Source organism: Sapajus apella, unplaced genomic scaffold (genome assembly GCF_009761245.1).
Source record: "Sapajus apella isolate SASKATOON/1434 unplaced genomic scaffold, GSC_monkey_1.0 scaffold169, whole genome shotgun sequence".
In the NCBI taxonomy this organism is placed as follows: domain Eukaryota; kingdom Metazoa; phylum Chordata; class Mammalia; order Primates; family Cebidae; genus Sapajus; species Sapajus apella.
This window is the reverse complement of record NW_022437109.1, coordinates 539,332-558,470: the sequence shown is the minus strand read 5'-3', so window position 1 is coordinate 558,470 and position 19,139 is coordinate 539,332. Positions and strand designations below refer to the sequence as shown.

At 44.7% G+C, this 19,139-nt stretch overlaps 1 protein-coding gene and 1 long non-coding RNA gene across 2 annotated transcripts in view; both read right to left on the bottom strand.

Moving 5' to 3' along the window:
- The window catches only part of POGZ (pogo transposable element derived with ZNF domain), a 57,096-nt gene extending 46,777 nt beyond the window's left edge, over positions 1-10,319 (bottom strand). The window contains exon 1 of the mRNA XM_032267486.1: positions 10,236-10,319. Within this exon, the coding sequence (XP_032123377.1) occupies positions 10,236-10,243 (8 nt within the window). The 5' untranslated portion in view covers positions 10,244-10,319. The remainder of the gene's footprint in view (positions 1-10,235) is intronic.
- Positions 3,911-9,843, bottom strand: LOC116542489. The gene is made up of 3 exons (XR_004265244.1): positions 8,675-9,843; positions 7,972-8,524; positions 3,911-4,639 (listed from the first exon to the last, which is right to left on the bottom strand). It is a non-coding gene; the product is annotated as an uncharacterized LOC116542489 (long non-coding RNA).
- Positions 10,320-19,139: the final 8,820 nt, after the last annotated feature.

Genomic DNA, 19,139 nt, shown 5'->3' with positions numbered 1-19,139 from the left:
AAAAAAAAAAAAAAAAAAAAAAATTTGTCCTCTCTGCATCAGAACATAACAAGGCTCTTATGAATTATTCAAATGGTTATATTGTTTTTTTTTTTGAGATGGAGTTTTGCTCTTGTTGCCCAGGCTGGAGTGCAATGGCGCAACCTCAGCTCACTGAAACCTCCACCTCTTCGGTTGAACCAATTCTCCTGCCTCAGCTTCCCAAATGGCTGGGATTACAAACATGTGCACTACATCCAGCTAATTTTGTATTTTTTTTTCTCTTTTTTTGAAGACAGGGTTTCAACATGTTGGTCGGGCTGGTCTTGAATTCCCAACATCAGGTGATCCGCCCACCTTGGCCTCCAAAGTGCTCAGATTACAGGCGTGAGCCACCACGCCTGGCCTTTTTTTTTTTTTGAGACAGAGTCTTGCTCTCTGCTCTGTCACCCAGGCTAGAGTACAATGGCACGATCTCGGCTCACCGCAACCTCAGCCTCCCGGGTTCAAGCCATTCTCCTGCCTCAGGCTCCCGAGTAGCTGGGATTATAGGCACCTGCCACCACACTCAGCTAATTTTTGCATTTTTAGTAGAGAAGGGGTTTCACCATATTGGTCAGGCTGATCTCGAACTCCTGACCTCAGGTGATCCACCTACCTCAGCCTCCCAAAGAGCTAGGATTATAGGTGTGAGCCACCTCATCCAGCCAGAAACTTGATTTTATTTTCTTATTCATCTGACAACTTTTAGGCCACTCTTGTTCTTACCCAAGTACATAAAACAAGAGCACCATGATGTTTACCCTGTAAAATTATGGATTTATAGTTGTTTGCCACTATCTGTATTGGCTGGTGAATAATTTTTGTGGAAATAATTGTCTAATCCCCAGTTCTAAGTTCAAAAAAAAATTTTTTTTTTTCCTAACAGGGTCTTTCTGTCACCTGGGCTGGAATGCAGTGGCGTGATCTCAGCTGCTGGGCTCAAACAATCCTCCTGCCTCAGTCTCCCAAGTAGCTGGGACTACAGGCATGTGCTACCACACCTGGTTAATTTTTGTATTTTCTATAGAGATAATAAAAGTTTTGCCATACTGTCCGGGCTGGTCTTTAACTCCCAGACTCAAGCGATCTGCTTGCCTTGGCCTCCCAAAGTGCTGGGTTTTACAGGTGTGGGCAACAGTGCCCAGCCTCCCAGTTCTAAATTTTTTCTAGCTGTGGCCCCTTTGCAATTCCCCTACAGGTTACTTTTGCTACATATAAACTCTTCTTACTTCTTCAACTTCAAAATCATTTTTGCAGCGGGCAGTGAATCAAAATGACAAAATGCAAACCTATTTCTATATTCTTCCTCAAAATCTTATTTATGCTTGAACTTAAAAGTTACAGTAATAGCTCTATATCTCAAAAGTCAAAGGTTGTGATTGTAATATGTTTAAATAAAAAAAAACATTAGCCAGGCTGGGTGCAGTGGCTCATGCCTGTAACCTCAGCACTTTGGGAGGCAGAGGTGGGTACATCATTTGAGGTTAGAAGTTTGAGACCAGTCTGGCTAAGAGGGTGAAACCCCATCTCTACTAAAAAATATATAAAAATTAGCCAGGTGTGGGGGCACACGCCTGTAATCCCAGCTACTCAGGAGGCTGAGGCAGGAGAACTGCTTGAACCCTGGTGGCGGAGGTTGCCAAGATCGCACCACTGTACTCCAGCCTGGGCGACAGAGCGAGCCTCTGTCTCAAAAAAGACAAAAAACAAAAAACAAAATAACCTAAACTACTAACAATTCACATTAATTATCAGCTGTTTTGTCTATGGCTTGTTTTTTTGCAAACAAGAAAAGCCAAAAACTATGTATGAGGTACTACTGACAATAATTAACCTGAATCAAATCAATTTTTATTTATTTTTATTTTATTTATTTATTTATTTTTTGAGATGGAGTTTCACTCTTGTAGACCAGGCCAAAGTGCCATGGCACGATCTCGGCTCACTGCAACCACCACCTCCCGGTTTCAAGCAATTGTCTTGCTTCAGCCACCCGAGGAGCTGCAATTGCAGGCATGCGTCACCATACCTGGCTAATTTTATATTTTTAGTAGAAACTGGTTTTCATTATGTTGGTCAGGCTGGTCCCTAACTCCTGACCTCAGGTGATCCACCTGCTTTGGCCTCCCAAAGTGCTGGCATTACGCGTGTGAGCCACTGCGCCTGGCCAAAATCCATTACTTAAATTTAACTCTGTGTTTACAAGAAATACAGCAATAAAAGAAAAAATTAAGTATCACCACAAATAAATAATGAAAAGGTGGGACATTCTAGAAGGAAATAATTAAATGTAGAATATGGAACATTCTATAAAACAACAAAATAGTCAATTTAAAAATGTCAATGTTGGGCAGGCATGGTGACTCACACCTGTAACCCAGCTCTTTGGCAGGCCAACATGGTAGAATTGCTTAAGGTCAGTTCGAGAACAGTCTGGGAAACAGTAAGAACCAATCTCTCTAAAAATTTTTTTAAAAGAAAGGAAACAATAGTCGTATTATATTCATGTAGGAAAATGTATTTATTCTTAGGAAATAAATGAAATATTTAATAGAAATTTCTTGAGTGTGACTTTCAAGGTGTTAAGCAAATACACAGATACTTGGTTTTTTTTTTGTTTGTTTGTTTTTTTTTTTTTTTGAGGCAGGGTCTCACTGTATGCCCCAGGATGGAGTGCAGTGGCACAATCACAGCTTACTGCATTCTCAACCTCCTGAGCGCAGGTGATTCTCCTGCCTCAGACTCCCAAGTAACTGCGACTACAGGCAGGTTATTTTTATGTTTTTTATAGATACCAGTATGCCAACTTTTAAAAAATAATTTGGCATGTGTTGGCCAGGTGCAGTGGCTCACACCTGTAATCCCAGCACTTTGGGAGGCCAAGGTACATAAGGTCAGGAGTTCAAGACCAGCCTGACCAAGATGGTGAAAACCCCATCTCTACTAAAAATACAAAAAAATTAGTGGGGCATGGTGGCAGGTGCCTATAATCCCAGCTACTCAAAAGGTGGAGACAGAGAATTGTTTGCACCCAGGAGGCGAAGGCTGCGGTGAGCCGAGATTGCACCACTGCACTCCAGCCTGGGCGACAGAGCGAGACTCAATCTCAAAAAATAAATATAAAAAATAAAAATATTTGGCATGCGCCAAAACATTAAAAATCATTCTGTCTAGGTGGTGGGTTCATTGCCAAGTGTTCCTTGTAAAATTCTTTCCTCCTTTCTTTTCTTTTTTGAGATAGAGTCTCACTGTGTCACCCAGGCTGGAGTGCAGTAGAGCTTCACTGCAACCTCTGCCTCCCCGGTTCAAGCGATTCTGGTCAGGCTGGTCTCGAATTCCTGACCTCATGATCTGCCCGTCTCCCCCTCCCAAACCGCTAGGATTACCAGTATGAGCCATCATACCCAGCCTCTTTCCTCCTTTTCACATGCATGAGCTTTTCTTAATAAAAACTGACGCCAAGTCACCCCTGTAATCCCAGCACTTTGGGAGGCTGAGGCGGGCGGATCATGAGGTCAGGAGTTAAGCGACCAGCCTGGCCAGTATGGTGAAACCCCATCTTTACTAAAAACACAAAAATTAGCCAGGCGTGGTGGTGCATGCCTATAGTCCCAGCTACTCAGGAGGCTGAGGCAGGAGAATCACTTGAACCTGAGAGGCAGAGGGTGCAGTGAGCCAAGATCACACCACTTCACTCCAGCCTGGGCAACAGAGCAACATTTCGTATCAAACAAAACAAAACACAAAACACACAACACTGAGGGGGCTAAGGGGTGGAACTACCTACTCGTATCTTAGCTGTGATATTAGTACTGCTATATTCTGCCCTATCTCTTTGGCATTTACTAAATAACTCGTAACCTTGTTGGCTGAATTTCTTACTGATTTGTTCCCAGGAGCAATCTTCACGTAGCTTGTACATATACATTGCTTTTTTTTTTTTTTTTTTTAATTTTTATGCAGCCATTTTCACTTAAGATGTTGTACAATAGTTAAATAACAACTTAATCTAAGGTGGATTATGTAGGCTACCAAGGAGGTACATTACCTTCTTCCATTAATGCATTATTTGACATCTTGGTAACAGGTGGTTTCTCTACTTTGTAGTAATTGTGTTGGTAACATGATTTTTGTACCCTCAATAGGTTTTACTTAACACTGCAGGCTCATACAGAACTATTAGCAATACCCAGTCTCTTATCTCGTCCTTCCATCCATAATATAGGAGTGCCAAATAAACACCTGTCTGGGGGGAAGGAGATTATTTCTTAAACGCTAGCAAATACAGTAGTGTACTTTATACTAAGACCCTATATGATCAGCTAGTCAATAAAAATCTATATAATTGTAAAAGCAAGACACAGACAGACCTTTTAAAAACAATGATACACCTGTCCACTTTTAAGCTATTTAGGGGACAGCAAATGTTGCCCATCTTCATCTCAAAGAAAATTAGAAAAAGATCTGTTTTCTAAAACTCTCCTGACATACTTGGTTCCTGAAGCTCTGAATTCCTCTGTCTTGTTCTTTCATAGCTGTAAAGTCCAGAAATGAAGATGAAGAATCCAGAAATGAAGAATTTGGTATCTAACGTTTTCAATTTACTGCCAGTACATACCTGCCCAAAAATCAACATAAAAAGAACATTTGGAACAGGAAAAATGTTTTATAGAAAACAAACATTTTAAGAACACCACTTTCTTGTTCCAGGGTAAAAAATAAACAATGATAATCCTCAACATAACTGGTAATTATGTTTTCAAGTTACCTCAATTTTTGGCTCTAAAAAGGAATACCAGAAAACCTATAGGGCTGAATACTTAATCTGTGTATAAAACTAATTATAGTTAAACATGTAATAGGCTTTTATTTATTCAGTCTTTGCACAGCCCATTTTGTCCCTCACAGCATTTAACTGTTGTGGTAACACATAATATATAAGAATCACATGGGCCGGGTGCGGTGCCTCACGTCTGTAATCCCAGCACTTTGGGAGGCCAAGGCAGGCAGATCACGAGGTCAAGAGATCGAGACCATCCTGGCCAACATGGTGAAACGCTGTCTCTACTAAAAATACAAAAATTAGCTGGGCGTGGTGGCATGCGCCTGTAGTCTCAGCTACTCGGGAGGTTGGGGCAGGAGAATTGCTTGAACCCGGGAGACAGAGGTTGCAGTGAGCCGAGGTCGCACCACTGCACTCCAGCCTGGCGACGGAGCGAGACTGTCTCAAAAAAAAAAAAAAAAAATCATATGGGTTTTAAGTAGTCTTAATAACCTACCATTTCCAAACTCAAAATACTTTCCTCTTGTTTGGCAGCAAATCCTGTATCAGGAAGCACCCAAACATTAGTTCTGTGCTCTTTACTAAAACAACTAAAGCAAGCAACAAGTTCTCTCTTTTAAAAGCGTTCAATATTCAGGTGGCCCTTTCCCAAGAAAAGCATCTACTGTGATGGAAAGCTTTTCTTCAATGACTGTTGTGTGTTGTCTAAATTCCAATTCTATGCTCTCAATTTCTTTTAACTCTGCTAAAAGCTAGCAATAGGTTAGTGTCTCCCTTCTGCTCTCCTTCCCTTGGTTACATATAAAAGTTTTTCAGCTAGGTACAGTCTCTCACGCTTGCAATCCCAACACTTTGGGAGGCCGAGGTGGGTGGATCAAGAGGTCGGGAGTTTCAGACCAGCCCGACCAACATGGTGAAACCCCGTCTCTAAAAAAATACAAAAATTATCCAGGTGTAGTCGCATAATCTCAGCTACTCAGGAGGCTGAGGCAGGAGAATCCCTTGAACCTGGGAGGCGGAGGGTGCAGTGAGCCAAGATTGCTACGGCTGGGCTGAGGCACATGGATTGCCTGAGGTCAGGAGTTCAAGATGAGGCTGGTCAACATGGTAAAACCCCATCTCTACTAAAATACAAAAATGAGCCAGGCATGGTGGCACACACCTGTAATCCCAGCTAACTGAGAGGCTGAGGCAGGAGAATTGCTTGAACCTGGGAAATGGAGGTTTGCAGTGAGCTGAGATCACACCACTGTACTCCAGCCTGGGTGACAGAGTAAGACTCCACCCCCCCACACATATATGTGTGTGTATATATATATATATATATGGATATAGCTTAATATCATAAAAAGAATCTATCAAAATATTACCACATTGATATTATGACAAAGGCATCCACCAGCTCTAGGGTTTGTAAACAACCAGCTCTAAAGTTTGTATTTTACAGGTACGGTCAAAACAGTGGTTTAGAGAGAACTTCCTCAAGGCTACAGTTAGTAAATATCCCAGTTAGGATTCAAATTAAGCTTTTTTTGCTCTAGAACTCTTCCCCAAGTCACTGACTCTTCCATCAACTTTGACTACTTATGAATTCCCCAAAAATTCCCAAAGGGAGTTAGATTTGAATGATCTAAAGAGCAGAAACATAGACCGAATGATTCTCATTTTTTGGACTCTTAAAATTATTGAAGACGCCAAAGATCTTTTGTTTACGTGAATTTTATCTTTCCACATTCACCACATTCAAAATTTTAAAATTTTAACATTTATCAATATATTTTAATACAAGCCCCATTACAAGTTAATATAAACATTTTCAACAAAAAAATACTTCCCCTCCAAAAAGTGAGAAAAGTAACACTTTTCAATCTTTGTAAATCTCTTTAATGTCTAACTTAATAGATGGTTAGATTCTCACTGCTACTTCCGCATTCAGTCTGTTGCTATATGTTGTTTTGGTTAAGAATACAATGAAAATCTAGTCAAAAAAGGGAGAGGCATTTTAATAACCTTTTCAGATAACTGTGGATAGTGGTAAATACTAAAATTCAATAAATGGTAGTTTTTTCTTTTTTCTTTAATAAATATAGACAAGGTCTCACTATGTTTACCAGGCTCAACTCAAACTCCTTGGCCTTTCAGAGTGCTGGGATTACAGGAGTGAGTCACCCCACGCTAGGTCAAATAGTAGTTTCTTAAACCATATCAATCTACTTTTTTACTGTTAAAATCCATTGCTATATCTGGTAATTTTAAAGGAGCTTTTACTTCGAATAATTTTGAAACATCATGCATTGGTCATTTGCAAAATACAGGGTTACAGAGCTATGCCCATCTTCCAAATGACATATATCATTATACAACATTTTTAAAAATTACAGTCCTTAACCACTGATAGCATAAGGAAAGTCTTTTAAGTACTAGGAAGCTGTCAAACTCCAGATGTGAACTTTTTAAACATTCTAATTTTCACCCAAATTTTATCACTGGTAACAAATACTGTCAATTGTTTTCTTAGAAGTGACAAGCTCACTTCATTTTCAAGAAATATCTGCCAAATATGAAGTGTGAAAAACCAGTTTGCCCGTCATTCTTTCAACTAAAAATGCTACTCCATGAAATAAGCCACTCATAACACAATCTCACAAATGGCTTCTCTCATGAAAACAATCACACCTCCATAGGCAGCACAAATGCTTTATCCATGTTTCTTATTTCATCACAAATTCTTAAAAATTGAAAAGACATGCAGTCAAAAACTAAGATTTAATAATAGTAGGCCAGGCACGGTGGCTCAAGCTTGTAATCCCAGCACTCTGGGAGGCCGAGGTGGGTGGATCACCTGAAGCCAGGAGTTAGAGACCAGCCTGGCCAACAAGAGGAAACGCCATCTCTACTAAAAACAACCCGGGACGGGTGGCTCACGCCTGTAATCCCAGCACTTTGGGAGGCCGAGGCGGGCGGATCACGAGGTCAGGAGTTTGAGACCAGCCTGACCAATATGGTGAAACCCCGTCTTAAAAAACAACAACAAAAAACACCACCCGGTAGGCAGAGGTTGCAATGAGTGGAGACTGTGCCACTATATTCCACTCTGGGCGATAGAGCAAACCTCTGTCTCAAAAAAAATAAAAACAGGATAAAATAAAAATAATAATAATCTTTACTGCTTCAAGGGCATTCTCAAGTAAGTAGTTTGGTGCCACTGACTTGCTTTGTGCTAAGGTACTACCAGGAGTTTTATCCAGCATCGCTTTTGAACCATCAGTGTGTCTGAAAAAAGAGAAATGTCATCTTACTATTATTTTGAAAATAGTTATGACCTTGAGGCTCCCCTGAAACGGTACGAGGAGATCCCCACGGGTCATCTGTCCACATTTTGAGAACTGCTTTCCTAGATTATACCACTAGTTCAAGATGGAAGTGGAAACTCTAACGAATCACATTCGTCCCAAGAGTCCATTCTGTTACCTCCTTTAGTTTGACATACACCACCAACATAGCTCTGGAAAAGGAAAGGAAATCAAGGGCACAAGGTGTCATTTAATTGTTTTAATATTTTGAACGCTTTTATGTTAGACCAGTAATTCTCAAAGCAGTGGTTAATCAGTCTCCGCTGTAGGACTGCTCATTTTAAAATGTAGAGATGACATTCCCCCACTCTGCCCCATTCAAATAAACTTGGGGGATGAGGCCCCTCCAAACTGTATATTTAACAATCTTCAAGGCCGGGCGCGGTGGCTCACGCCTGTAATCCTAGCACTTTGGGAGGCCGAGGTGGGTGGATCACCTGAGGTCAGGAGTTCAAGACCAGCCTGGTCATAATGGAGAAACCCCATCTTAAAAATAAAAAAAAATAAAAAAAAAAACTTCAAGGTACTTTTTATGCACCCAGAACTTGAAAACAATTGTGCTAACAGCTCGAATTCAGAGTTCAAGCGCTCAGACCCTGAGCAACAAGGTCTCGAAATTCGGCCTGCCCGCGCTGTTTCTCTTTCATCTAGTAGGGTAAACTACTATAGAAGTAAAACCCCAACCAGGTGCTTGTCATCCCAGAACTTTGAAGACCAAGGCGGGTGGATCACCTGAGGTCAGGAGTTGGAGACCAGCCTGGCCTACGTGGTGAAACCCTGTCTCCACTAAAAATACAAAAACTAGCAGGGCGTGGTGGCACATGTCTGCAATTCCAGCTACTTGGGAGGCTCAGGCAGGAGAATCACTTGAACCCGGGAGACGGAGATTGCAGTGGGCAGAGATCGAGCTACTGCACTCCAGCCTGGGCGACAAGAGTGAAACTCCGTCTTTAAAAAAAAAAAAAAGCAAAATCCCATTTCTGTAGAGTTTTGAGCTGTGGTGAGATGTCTCTACGAGCATGGAGGGACCGGCTACCCCCTGCACCAAAACAGCAGCTGCTCTGAGATGGTATAACTGTATCTTAAGTTCCATTTGGAAGATGAGACTGGTCACCAAATGACTCTGAGAACTCTTCAGCACTACCTTTCTGAGCTAAGAATGTCTAAGACAAGTAAGCCGAGAAACGTTCAGTGCTACTAGCAGTTTGAGGGAACCCCACATCTGGAGAGGAAGGAAATCAGAACAACACGCAGAAAGAGGCAAAGCAAGTGGATCAATGACAGTACTCCTTTGCAAAAGGTGCCAAGAATCTAGAGAAAATAGTCCCCGGGATAAACATGGCGCCCACCGCGGCAGGACATAATCACCAGAAAATAAAGATTCCCCGCCCCATCCCATTTTACAAATCACGGCGCCATCCCTAAAGAAATTTGGGGGCCCAGGGACGAGACTTCGTAAACTAGCTACAGTGCACTAACGCTTAGGATGTACTATTAGACCAAGCAGACATTACATAACACAAGGGATCGGCTCAGCAATCACTCATTTTCCTCCTCCCGCTCAAAATGAGCGTCCCACTCCCTCTTGGAGCGGGGGCGGGGCGGGAAGGGGCGAGCACCCCCACCCCAGGGGCCGCTCCGCCGCCGCCCGCCCCCTCCGCCGCGCGGCCTCGCCCCCTCGCCGGCCCCTCCCGCCGCGACCCGCCGTCTCGCCGCCGCCCGCGCCCCCGTCCCTTCCCCAGCGGGCCGAGGGCCGCGAGCCGCGCCCGCGCCGCCCACTCCTCCGAGACGCCTCGCGCCGGGCGTGCGTGTGGACGTCGGACTCTGTGCGGGGCCGTGGGGCGCGAGCGCGCGCGCGCGCGCCGCGGCGGGCGCCGGGGGGCGGGGGTGGCCGGCCAGCCGGCAGGCAGGGGCCTCCGCCGCCGGCCCTTCGCACGGCTCCCGCGGCCCGGGGCGCACGCACACACACTCGCGCTCGCGCGCCGCACCCCACGACCGCCCCTGCCGTGGGCCGCGCCGCCGCTCGCGGTGGGCGGGGGCGCGCGCCGCCGGTCCCCCGCCCCCACCCCCGCGCGTACCGGCCCATCCCCCTCTCATTGTCTGGCCTCGGAACGCTTCGCCGAGCGAAAAGATAACGGAACCCCCGGGAGCAGGGGGTGGGGAGAGAGAAGGCTCGCTTGCTCACTCACCTCCCGTGGTCGTCGCCGCCGGTAGTCTGACCCGAGGAAGGCGCCGTCGCCTTAAAGGGACCTTGCACCCGGCGCCGGGAGAAGGGGGTGGGAGCAGGGGAGGGGACGGGGGCTTGGGGGGAGACGAAGAGGGAACCGTTGAAAGCTCGTCTCCCCAAGGGTGAAAGGAAGCCTCCCTCGGGTTCGAGTGATTTGGGGTGGATTTTTTTCCCGAGGGGGGCGGGGGGGGCCCCGAGGGAGGGGGGTGGGGGGGCCAAGGAATGCGGCTCCGTGTACGGGAGCTGGCGCGGGGGAGAGAGACGCCGACTCCCCCCACCGACCCTCTCGCCCCGCGGAGGGATACGGCTCGTCACTTCCGCCCTCCCCCTTTCACGGCCTCCCAATTGGTCGGAGCGCGCTACACGTCATGGGCTCATCCAAACCCCTGCCCGGGCTTCTTTTCTAGTCAAGTTTGGCTGGGCCTGCAAATAAATAAATAAAAACATTTTTTATAATGAAAAAAGAACAATTAGCTTCAGAAGCTCTATCTAAATTTTGGTGAGGAAAATGAGACTCCCAAAGAAAATAATCTCCAATTTACTTGCCTAGACTTTCCAGGGATGTGTTGGGAGGCTCCCCCACTTTCCACTCAAGGCTTAGACCCAGTCAAGAGGGGGACTTCATGACACAGGCCAGGTGCTGAGGCCCAGTGGCACCAACAACTGCCATTGGAACAAAGAACAAAATGGCACTCAGTCTTCCTCAAGAGACACTCGGCCAAGTAGCCTTGTGGCTGTGGCCTTGTTTAAGTGAAGAACTTTTAAAAGCCATTTTGACTCTCAAGTCCTTCTGGATCTTGGAAAGAAGTGGCACACGATTGTTAATCAAGGCAATTACTGTGATGGAAACTGCTTTGCTCCCATTGTGAGTAGATCCAGCAGAGATCCCCAGTTCTAAGACACACAATCCACATCCTTATGCTTTTTGCTCCAATCAAGGCTGAGATGGGTTGGCTCAAAGAAATTGGCTAGTCCACTCATGATCATCCACCTGTTTATTCTTCCCCAAACAAAAACTAACCTCTTCTCATGTAGCTAAGAAATTTTGTCCTTTGTTGCCTTCTGAGATGATAAAAATTTAATATTTTCCTTGAATATTTGAAAATGTTTGCTCCAAATGTGAAATCAAGGCACTTGGTGCAGAAAGGGGAGATACAGAACTATATTTGTTCGTTCTCTTTATATATATGTATATACTCCAAACCACGGACTGTGAAAATTGGCAGTGGAAGTAGGCATTCCAAATTGTATGCACCTACCCGTGTATGCACGTGCACACACACAGCCATCACCCAGCTTCATTCCATTTCATACCAAAACCATGTGAGTGACTTCCACTAGTGTGGGATGCTTAGGAAGGACTTCATTATTTGAATGAGAAGAATAACTAATCCTTCTGAAAATACTCTGAAGACTTTCCAGACCTGATCTGGAGAAGCTCATGGTAGGATTATGGGATCAATCACCAAAAGACAAACTACATAAAACTCAAATCCTATTTTATGCTGTCGTGTAATTACTATAATTCATTACATATGTTATATTTGTGTATACTACATATGTTACTTATCTTTGAAATATTCCAACATATTTTCCCATGTTCTGTGTGCCAATTTAGTTTCCCAGCCAATAAGATCAAGTGCAGACTATGCCATATACTGTTGACCAATAACCGTTAGGATGGTTTATTGAAAATGGATCAGCTGGGCATAGTAGCTCACACCTGTAATACCAGCACTTTGGGAGGCTGAGGTGGGCAGATCACTTGAGGTCAGGAGTTCAACACCAGCCTGGCCAACATAGTGAAACCCTGTCTCTACTCAAAATACAAAAAATTAGCCTGGTGTGGTGGCATGTGCCTGTAATCCCAGCTACTAGGGATGCTGAGACAGAAGCATTGCTTGAACTTGGGAGGCAGAGGCTCCAAGTAAGCCGAGATCTTGCCACTGTACTCAAGCCTGGGTGACAGCGAGACTCCCTCTCAAAAACAAACAAAAACCAAAAGAGAAAGTGCATCATGCATCCATTCATTCATTCAATAAATATTTATCAGGGGCTGGACATGGTGGCTCACACCTGTAATCCCAACACTTTGGAAGGCCAAGGCAGAAGGATCACAGCAGTCTGAGACCAGCCTGGGCAATGTAGCAACACCCCATCTCTACCAAAAAAATGTTTTTAATTAGTTGGTTGTGGTGTTCCTAGCTACGTGGAAGACTTGGGAGGATCACTTGAGGCCTGGAGTTTGAGACTTCAGTGAGCTATGATGACACCAGGGCACTCTAGCCTGGGGGGGAACAGAGCAAGATCCTGTCCCCCCCCCCAAAAAAAATTATGGAGTACATGTGCTAGTCACTGTTTTAGGTGCTGGGAATACAGCAGCAACAACAACAACAACAAAAATCCCTGAAATTGTGGGATTTACACTCTAGAGGGAAAGACACATAAAATATACACATAAACAAATTGTTCTATTGCCTGTTGCTAAATAACAAATGACCCCAAAACTTAGTGGCTTAAAACAACAATTTCATTATCTCTCATGGTTCTGGGAGGTAATTAGGCTAAATTAAACAGTTCTTACTTGGAATTTCGTATGCAGTGGTTGGGTTGAAGTAATCCCAAAAGCTTCCTTACATGCCTGGAAATTGAGGTTGACTGTTTGGCTTGGACCACAGCTGGGGCTGTTGGCAGAACGTTTACAAGTGGCCTCTCTGTGTAGCCCGGGCTTCCTCATATAGTGGCTGAGTTCGAAGACTGAGTGTCCCAAGAGGACCAGGCAGAGATCGGACCTAGTCTCAGAGGTCATGTAGTGTCACTTCCATTACAATTCCATTACAGTTTCAGGTGGAGAACTTAGATCCTCATCTCTCAGCGGGAATAGTGGAAATGTTACATTGTGAGAAAGTGTGTGGAATGAGAACTTTTGTTGCAGCCACCATGGAAAATGCAATCTGCTACACATTATGTAAATAAATATGTAATATATGAAATGGTGAGAGGTGCTATGGAGCGGAAGGGGCAGGATAGGCGAATTAGGGTGTGGTGCAGAGATGGGGGCAGAGGAGTTGCTATTTTACGTGAGGTGGTTCGAGAAGTGCTTATTATTAAGGTGGCAATTGGGCAAAGATGTGAGGAAAGTGAAGCAAAGTCTAGGTTTTACTTGTAGTAAAAATGAAGCTGCTAGGGGATCTCAAACCAGGTAGTGATGTGACGTTTTTAAAGGATCGCTGTGGCTGCTCGTGAAGAATAACCAGTAGGGGCAAGGGCAGATGCAGGGAGACCAGATAGGAGGCTACTGCAGGAATCCAGGCGAGAGATGGTAGCTTGGACCAGGATGGGAGGTGTGAAGCTGCTTCTTCCACTGATTGAGCTCTGCGGTGTGTTATTTACTCCTCGGTAACCTATTTTTCTGTTGTTTAGTTTATGCCCTGGGAGACAGTTTTGACCCATAATGGCTAACAAAATGAGTGATGGTGCTGTGCCTGCCACCAAGAAATAGAGAAAGACCATCATGCTGAATGTAAAAGTGGGAGTTTTGCAGGTTCTGGAGGCACCTTTGAGGAAATGGGTGAGGATACACAGAGTGAAGATCAACAAGCAGTTAAGGAATGGAGTGTCTTTTGATGTTGTAAAATGTATCCTGGCTGGGCCTGGTGACTCACACCTGTAATCCCAACACTTTGGGAAGCCAAGGCTGGAGGATCACAAGGTCAGGAGTTCGAGACCATCCTGGCCACCATGGTGAAACCCCGGTCTCTACTAAAAATACAAAACATTAGCCTGGCGAGGTGGTGGGCGCCTATAATCCCAGCTACTCAGGTGGCTGAGGCAGGAGAATCGCTTGAACCCAGGAGGCAGAGGTTGCAGTGAGCTGAGATTGCACCACTGCAATCCAGCCTGGGCAACAGGGCAAGATTCCATCTCAAAGAAAAACAGGGGGGGATCTTAACTGTGCTACAGAGGAGAAAACTGATGAACTGATAGCTAGAAGATATGATCGGCAAAGCCTTTTTTTTTGAGCTGGGATTACAGGCATGCATCACCATGCTTGGCTAATTTTGTATTTTTAGTAGAGACGGGGTTTCTCCATGTTGGTCAGGCTGGCCTTGACCTTCTGACCTCAGGTGATCCGCCCACCTTGGCCTCCCAAAGTGCTGGGATTACATGGGGGGGGGTTGCATCGCGCCTCGTGGACAAAGACATTTTATAACTTCAGAGGATTTCAGGGAAACTCTGCCACCTTACAACACTGGTGCAGCACTTCAAAAGAGACTACACAGTTAACACTTTCAGAAACGTGTTCCATGTGCTAAAGAGGGAATGCCCATATTAATTTGGACTGTGTTGGAACATTTTGCTGTCTTCAGCTAAAACACAGGTTTCCAGAGTGAAGTAACAGAACTGATAGCTTTGGTCTCTCTTTTGGACCATCTGGATAATGGTTTGAACCATCTTGATAATGATGGGAAACCCAAGCAGTAGGACAAATAACCCGAATAAAAATCCTTAGAAATCAACTCACATGTGCCTCTATAACATACTGGGGAGGAGTCTGAAAGCCAATCCAGTCTGATATGTTGAAGAAATTGGATCCTAATAGTGGTACTCCTAAATACTATCCCAGTCTTCAGTAGCCAACTTAGAAACTTGTTCTAAGAAAGTAAGTCAAAGGTTAATGCACGTCCCAAGCTGAGCTTTTCACAGTTCGGTAGCTGGAGGGTGTTTCTTTTCTACAGTTGATGGAAATACTTGTTTGCTTCCTTGACTTACGGTCTCTGCCATGAGTGGAAAATTGGGGCCGGGCGCGATGGCTCATGCCTGTCAACTCAGTACTTCGGGAGGTCAAAGTGGGCAGATCACCTGAGGCCAGGAGTTTTAGACCAGCCACCAAAGATCTTTAGTAGAGATGACGAAACCCCATCTCTACTAAAAATACAAAAATTAGCTGGGCGTGGTGGCCAGCGGCTGTAACCCAGCTACTTGTGAGGCTGAGGCAGGAGAATCACCTGAACCTGGGAGGTGGCGGTTGTAGTGAGCTGGGATTGCACCATTGCACGCCAGCCTGGGCAAAAAGAGTGAAACTCCATCTCAAAAAAAAAAAAAAAAAAGAAAAGAAAGAAAGAAAACTGGAACTACCTGTAACTTGGAGAATGTCAAAGAAGTGAGACAAATGATTTCAGCATGTCTTCAAAAGCAGAGTCATAGATGCCCTCCGTGGCATCATTTTGCTAATATGCAGACCTAATCACTTATTGTTCAGGTTCAGCCTGAGGTTGACTGGTGTGTGTTGGGGTGGGGAGTAGGGAGGCTCAGATGGGGAGGTTAGTACAGGCAGAAATCAGCTTCGCGGGGATAACGCCAGATTTGTTTAAGAAATGGGTATCCCACTCTCTATAACATACACTCAGGGTTGTCAAAGCTGGGAACTCAAAGAGAGCTACTCATTTCAAAAAATGTTAAGAGAAAAACAGTGGAGACATTTTTACCATCTGAGCAGCTCCCAGATGGAAAAGATGGACAGCTGATTGCACTGATCCTCGGATTCAGCATGTGTGTAAGTCAGCATGTGTGGTAGAAAGGAGAACACTGAAGTGCTTAACTTGACAGGCAAATTTGCATGAAATAAAGGGCAAGTGGAGATCTGCATTTGACCAATGTCAAATAAAAAGTGGGGAAGTTAACAGCTGTGGCCAGATTTTATTTAGGAATATTATTTGCTAGCTTCTTATGTTTAGAAGAGCTGAGGACTTTCCTAGAGACACAGGAGGTGAGAAAAAGCCTGAGGAAGTTCTCAGACTGGGTTTCTAAAGGAAGAAGAATTCCTCATTAGCTTTCACTAAGAAACAATTAAGGGGCCGGGCGCGGTGGCTCACGCCTGTAATCCCAGCACTTTGGGAGGCCGAGGCGGGTGGATCACGAGGTTAAGAGATCGAGACCATCCTGGTCAACATGGTGAAACCCCGTCTCTACTAAAAATACAAAAAATCAGCTGGGCATGGTGGTGCGTGCCTGTAGTCCCAGCTGCTCAGGAGGCTGAGGCAGGAGAATTGCCTGAACCCAGGAGGTGGAGGCTGCGGTGAGCCGAGATCGCACCATTGCACTCCAGCCTGGGTACTGGGTGAAACTCCGTCTCAAAAAAAAAAAAAAAAAAAAATAAGCAATTAAGGTCTCTGTCCTCAAAATATATTTCATAAGGAACGTATGAGCATCAACGCCATCATCATCAAGACTTCACTGTGAGTTGCTGGAGGTAATGATTTAGTTTAACTTTGAATTAAGTTAATATTTTTAAGAGATCCCCAGAAGCAAAGCTATACTTGTCTAATGTAGGTTATTTCTATGGAGTTGACCGGGTATGATTATCAAGTAATTAAATTGACTCCATAAAGCTTCATGGCAAAATAAATTCGAAGATTTTATAGACGTGCTTGATATATGAATTGTTCATGATAATGGATTGCAGAGTAAAATGTAATAAAAAGTTCATTTTCCTCTAGCATACATACATTATTTTTAAATTTAGTAGTGTTTGCATTGTAATTTATTTTATTTTTTTCTTTTTTGAGACGGAGCCTTGTTCTATCACCAGGTTGGAGAGCAGTGGCGTGATTTCTGTTCACTGCAACCTCTGCTTCCCGGGTTCAAGCAATTCTCCTGCCTCTGCCTCCCAAGTGGCTGAGACTATAGGCACGTGCCACCACATCCAGCTAATTTTTGTGTTTTTAGTAGAGATGGGGTTTCCCCATGTTGGCCAGGATGATCTCAATCTCTTGACCTTGTGATCCGCCCGCCTCGGCCTCCCAAAGTGCTGGGATTACAGGCGTGAGCGACCACACTTGGCCAGTGTTTGCATTTTATTATAGTCATGAATAATTTTCAGTTTGCAGTTGTGGACAGTAAATAGCTTTCCAATTCATTTTTTGAAGCACATGAGGATTAATATTGTTTTACAGATGAGAAGACTGAGCTATCATTCAGAATTAAATTTTTTAAAGATTTATGAAGTCAGATCCTTTTGGGTCTTCTCTTATTATTATTATTATTATTTATTATTTTTTTTTTGAGACGGAGTTTCGCTCTTGTTGCCCAGGCTGGAGTGCAATGGCGCGATCTCGGCTCACCGCAACCTCCGCCTCCTGGGTTCAGGCAATTCTCCTGCCTCAGCCTCCTGAGTCGCTGGGATTACAGGCACGCGCCACCATGCCCAGCTAACTTTTTGTATTTTTAGTAGAGACGGGGTTTCACCATGTTGACCAGGATGGTCTCGATCTCTTGACCTCGTGATCCACCCGCCTCGGCCTCCCACAGTGCTGGGATTACAGGCTTGAGCCACCGCGCCCGGCCCCTTCTCTTATTATTGAATATGTACAATAGGAGTTAGAGGTGGCAAGGGGACCATCTACCATGGCAGGCAAAGATCCATTTTTAATGCCTTTTCTGTTACCTGAAACATAAAGGTAATAAAATCTGACAATGTGAGAATGCCACGATTCACCAATTTAATCATTTTGTAGGAGGAAAATGATTTAACTTTCATTCATCCAGAAAATAATTCTCATTTCTCCATTTGCACGTAAACGTAGCTGTGTGTGTAAGTGCTGTGTATCGGCTGGGCGTGGTGGCTCATGCCTGTAATCCCAGCACTTTGAGAGGCTGAGGCAGGCGGATCACGAGGTCAAGAGATCGAGAACATCCTAACCAACATGGTGAAACCCCGTCTTTACTAAAAATACAAAAATTAGCTGGGCGTGGTGGCATGCACCTGTGGTCCGAGCTACTCGGGAGGCGGAGGCAGGAGAACCTCTTGAACTAAGGAGGTGGAGATTGTAGTGAGTCGAGACGGTGCCACTGCACTCCAGCCTGGTGACAGAGCAAGACTTTGTCTCAAAAAAAAAAAAAAAAAAGAAAAAAAAAGTGCTGTGCATCACGTGTGATGAGTTTCCTCTTTCCTTTGCACCTTGCTTCCTGAAAGGCTCTGATCTCTCTTTCTCCTATTCGGAGATCTTATTCCCAGCCTAAAAAAGTGAACCTTAACCTTTTCTGCGTCATGATCCCCTCAAAAATTTCTATAAAAGCTATGAATTTTCTCCCTCAGAAAAATGCACATTTGTAGATATATACAACATTTTGCAAGCACTTTCAGACTTGAATCCTGTTTCTGGGCTTGTTCATGAACCCCACTGGACAAGATGCTTCTAGTCAGGAACGGTGGATCACACCTGTAATCCCAGCACTTCGGGAAGCTGTGGTGGGTGGATCACTTGAGGTCAGGAGTTCGAGAGCAGCCTGGCCAATATGGTGAAACCCCACCTCTACTAAAAATACAAAAATTAGGCTGGGCATGGTGGCTCACGCCTGTAATCCTAGCACTTTGGGAGGCCGAGGTGGGTGGATCACCTGAGGTCAGGAGTTCAAGACCAGCCTGGCCATCATGGTGAAACCCCATCTTTAAAAAATATATATATAGGCCGGGCGCGGTGGCTCAAGCCTGTAATCCCAGCACTTTGGGAGGCCGAGGCGGGTGGATCACGAGGTCAAGAGATCGAGACCATCCTGGTCAACGTGGTGAAACCCCGTCTCTACTAAAAATACAAAAAATTAGCTGGGCATGGTGGTGCATGCCTGTAATCCCAGCTACTCAGGAGGCTGAGGCAGGAGAATTGCCTGAACCCAGGAGGCAGAGGTTGCGGTGAGCCGAGATTGCGCCATTGCACTCCAGCCTGGGTAACAAGAGCGAAACTCCATCTCAAAA